The sequence below is a fragment of the Bombina bombina genome, chromosome 5 (genome assembly GCF_027579735.1).
Source record: "Bombina bombina isolate aBomBom1 chromosome 5, aBomBom1.pri, whole genome shotgun sequence".
Classification (NCBI taxonomy): Eukaryota; Metazoa; Chordata; class Amphibia; order Anura; family Bombinatoridae; genus Bombina; species Bombina bombina.
This window is the reverse complement of record NC_069503.1, coordinates 261,712,584-261,716,849: the sequence shown is the minus strand read 5'-3', so window position 1 is coordinate 261,716,849 and position 4,266 is coordinate 261,712,584. Positions and strand designations below refer to the sequence as shown.

The window sequence follows — 4,266 nt, the reverse complement described above, 5'->3', positions numbered from 1 at the left end:
TAGCCCAGAAAGCTCTTAACTCCTGGCTTTTTTCTGCGGCTGGAGTCTTGTCGTTAGATTTCTAACGCTCACTTCAGCCAAGACTCTAAATACCAGCGTTAGAAAGATACCATTGAAAAGATAGGATACACAATTGGTGTAGGGGGATCTGCGGTATGGAAAAGTCGCAGCTGGAAAGTTAGCGTTAGACCCTTTCATGACTGACTCTAATTCCCAGCGGGCGGTAAAAACCAGCGTTAGGACCCCCTAACGCTGGTTTGGACGGCTAACGCAGAACTCTAAATCTAGGCGTTTATTTTTTAATACTAATAACATTTGTCCGTTTATGGGCGGGATAATTGAGAGCTTCACTTGTAATCTAGCCCTAAATAAATAAATAAATACTGTTTTGGAACTTTAGTGTGACCTTGGTCACTCTTTAGCAATTGCATATATGTGTCAATTGTTCTTTTCTTTTGTTACGTTTGTTTTATATTTTTTTGTGACCTCAAGCACACTGTTTAACTATGATTAATATTATTTTCTGGTAAAGCATTAAAAGGTGGGAACACTATATCATTTTGTATCTAAAATAATTTTATTCTAGCCCTAACTCTTTACTTCAAGTATCAAGATGCAATACATTTTTCAGCCCTTTCATAACTTACCACTTGTGTGGTATGTGATGTTAGTATAGACCGTGCTATCCAAGGAAAGTATAGAGCAAGTTAAACAAATACCAGCCACTCTAACATTCTCTTTGACTTGTAATGCCAGATTATGCCCTACCCTTAGCTCAGTGCTGCAATATGACTTGTGCATCTTGTGCTATGAGTAGTGCTGTCATGCATGATACACTCATGATGAGTAGTTGATACCTTGATTAGCTACCCAGCAGAGGTGGTATTGTGATCTCAGCATTGTGAGGTTAATCTGAACTGCTCTTTCTTTTAGTAAGATCTGTATTTGTTCAGGAATGCTGTGGTCTAAATACCTCAGGTCCGCAAGACATCGCTGAATGCGGAGAGCAATACGCTCTCCACATTTAATATTGCACCAGCAGCTCACAAGAGCTGCTGGTGCAATGCCGCCCCCTGCAGACTCGCGGCCAATGGGCCGCCAGCAAGGGGTGTCAATCAACCCGATCGTACTCGATCGGGTTGAATTGTTGCGATTCCTGTCCGCCTGCTCAGAGCAGGCGGACAGGGTTATGGAGCAGCGGTCTTTGTGAAGACTCACCAGAAAAACGGGCCATCAAGCTCCTTTCGGAGCTTGATAGATAGGCCCCATTGTATTATTTTGTGTTCCATTTTATTTGAAAGAACCATATCTTTGCATATATGTTATTTTTTAATTTTTTTTAAATGTGATGTAATAATTTAATTAGTACTAGGTAAAGAAATACATGTAATAATTAGTGTATTCTTCAGTGGCACTTTTTGGTTGTAACACCTTAGAAAAATGTAAGTGAAGACATCAGCTTTAGATATGTGTCAGTCATTGCACTGTTAAACAACCACCAGCCTATTACTTTAATAAAATTTAAACTTGGCATGGAAGAGAGAGAAAAAAAAAACAAGCAAAGTTCTGACATGAAAAGGCTATATTGCAAGTCCAAAGGCAGTGACAATACAGTACATGGTCTTGTTCTTCCATCTTACAGTAGTACAGCCACCATCAGTTAAGTTATCCCAGAAACATGAGCTTTTTGTATGAAGCCCTGCACCATTATTTTGCATAATTACACATGTCAAAATGTAGTTGAATGGCTTGGACAATTTTGTAAGCTGACTTAATGGGGCCGATTTATCGAGTGTCTGGCGGACATGATCCGCTGTTGTGAATCATGTCCGCCAAACATCGATAAATGCTGACAGCATAAGCTGTCTGCATTTATCATTGCACAAGCAGTTCTGGTGAACTGCTTGTGCAATGCCGACCCCTGCAGATTCGCAGCCAATCGGCTGCTAGCAGGGGGTGTCAATCAACCTGATCATATGAGATCTGCCGGATTAATGTCCACCGCCTCAGAGGAGGCGTACGAGTTAAGGAGCAGCGGTCTTAAGAAGGCTTACGTGGAAACAGTGGTATATGGTCCCATTTGAGCCGTGATAAATCGGCCCCAATGTTTGTTCCACAACATTGTTGGTCCACTGGTTTGCTTTGTTGTTCTGGTAAGCATTACCGCCAATTGCACTTTCTATAGACTCTTTAATTATCCCACTAATTTCATCTACAACAAATGAGGTCTCCTCAGAGCCCTGGAAGTCGTCCATCTTATACCTTCCCCTTTGTACAGCCTTAACTGAGTGGCTTCTTGCTCATATATGTTATTTTGAATGTTTTTATAATTTGGCACTGTGTAACCTGTATTTGTATTTTTATTATTAAACATATAGAAAATCTAATTCTGTCTTTGGGCTCTAATATCTGAATTCACACTTTAAAGAGACAAGGTTAAAGGCGTTACCTAATTGTTAATTGTGTGAGTTATTGGGTTTCCAAAACACCCTTTTAATTTAAAATTCTTGGTGGTGGCAGCAAGTGTTAAGCTGGGTTGGTGTAGACAGGATTTGGGGGTTCATTTGGTGTCCCTTTATGTCCTTTGTAGAGATAAAGGTTTCAGGGAACCTGAAGCTGCATGCTATTAACCCCTTTGTGCCCACACCCTCCCCATTGTGATGGTTGGGTGGAAAGGCTTAATCATCACAGTAGTGCTCTACATTCTCCACTTGTAAGCTAGGTCATAGTAAATAATAATTTAAAACATGTCATTTTTGAAATCTCTTTTAAGGGACAGTCTACTCCATAATTGTTATTGTTTTAAAAGATAGATAATCCCTTTATTTCCCATTCCCCAGTTTTGCATAACCAACACTGTTATATTAATAAACTTTTTAAGTCTGTGATTACTTTATTTCTAAGCCTCTGCAGACTGCCTTCTTATCTCAGTTCTTTTGACAGGCAATCATTTTGGCCAATCAGTGCTGACTTTTAAATAACTCCGCGGGAGTGAGCACAGTGTTATCTATATGACACACATGAACTAGCAGTGTCTAACTGTCAAAAACATGCACTGAGATAAGAGGCAGTTCAACAGCTTAAAAAATAGCATATGAGCCTACCTAGGTTTAGCTTGCTACAAAGAATACCAAGAGAGCAAAGCAAATTTGATGACAAAAGTAAATTGGAAAGTTGCTTAAAATGGCATGCTCTATCTGAATCATGAAAGTCTAATTTTGCCTAGACTTTAATAAAGAAAATGTAGGCCTGATAACTGCATAAAAAGTCTTAATAACACAGTGTGCTATTTACATTAAATAATAACATTAACTTGTTCATTTCAGTCCATTCTACCCTTTAGGTTACCCTCAATAAAATAAAAACTGTATAAAGATACAAAGACAAGCAACATACTACTTTATTGCACTGGAAAGATTTGACCAAACACAGTCTCAAGTCTCAGACTGCTTCTGCTTTTTTGTTAAAAGTTTGTACCAATTTACATCACTGTAATGCTGTGATCTTGGGGTGTTGGACTTGAAATGATTAATGAAGAGGCAAATCTCTCCTGTCTTTATTCTAAAACACACAGCATTAATTAGCTCCCAGCTTCAATTAACAGATAGGTCCTTTTCTCTATTTTCCCCTCCCATGATAAAAATGCATGACTGCTCACCGATGATTGAGTTGCTTTTTTTTATCTTACATTTTACAGATATATGAAAACCTCATTAGAATTCACTGCCATGATGCTGCTGTCTACTTGCCTTAAGAAGTACAGCACTGTTACTTTTATCACCAGTGTACCTCTCAGAGAATAACCCTTATGACCTGTAATATCTTGTCAGATCATTCTTCTCATTTTGGTTATCTGCCATTTGCCAAGTTCCAGTAGGAGATAGTTGACATAACATTTACAGTAGTTTTTAAGTTACCCTTATACAGAATTCTTCTTTGATTTATTGTATTTTTTAATTAGTTCATATCAATGTTAACCAAAGGGATACATAACAAATGTAAATTTTCACTCAAACACAAAACATTCAGGAAATGCATATGTTTATGTTACCTCTCTAATACACACAAATCTGCAAATACAGATTTTAAAGGTAAATGAAACCCATTTTTTTTCATGATTCAGATAGTACATACAATTTGAAATAACTTTCCAATTTATTTCAATTATCTAATTTGTTTGATTTTCTTTGTATCCTTTGTTGAAAAGTATACCTAGGTAGGCTGATAAACTGGTGTTTTTTGGCTGCACTTGTCATTGGCTTTCCC

General features: G+C 37.9%; 1 protein-coding gene across 1 annotated transcript; it reads right to left on the bottom strand.

Moving 5' to 3' along the window:
* Positions 1–1,580: 1,580 nt before the first annotated feature.
* On the bottom strand, positions 1,581–2,255 carry LOC128659299 (dynein light chain Tctex-type 1-like). The gene is made up of 2 exons (XM_053712968.1): positions 2,101–2,255; positions 1,581–1,770 (listed from the first exon to the last, which is right to left on the bottom strand). The coding sequence occupies exons 1-2, from the start codon at positions 2,253–2,255 to the stop codon at positions 1,581–1,583; spliced, it is 345 nt and encodes a 114-aa protein (XP_053568943.1).
* Positions 2,256–4,266: the final 2,011 nt, after the last annotated feature.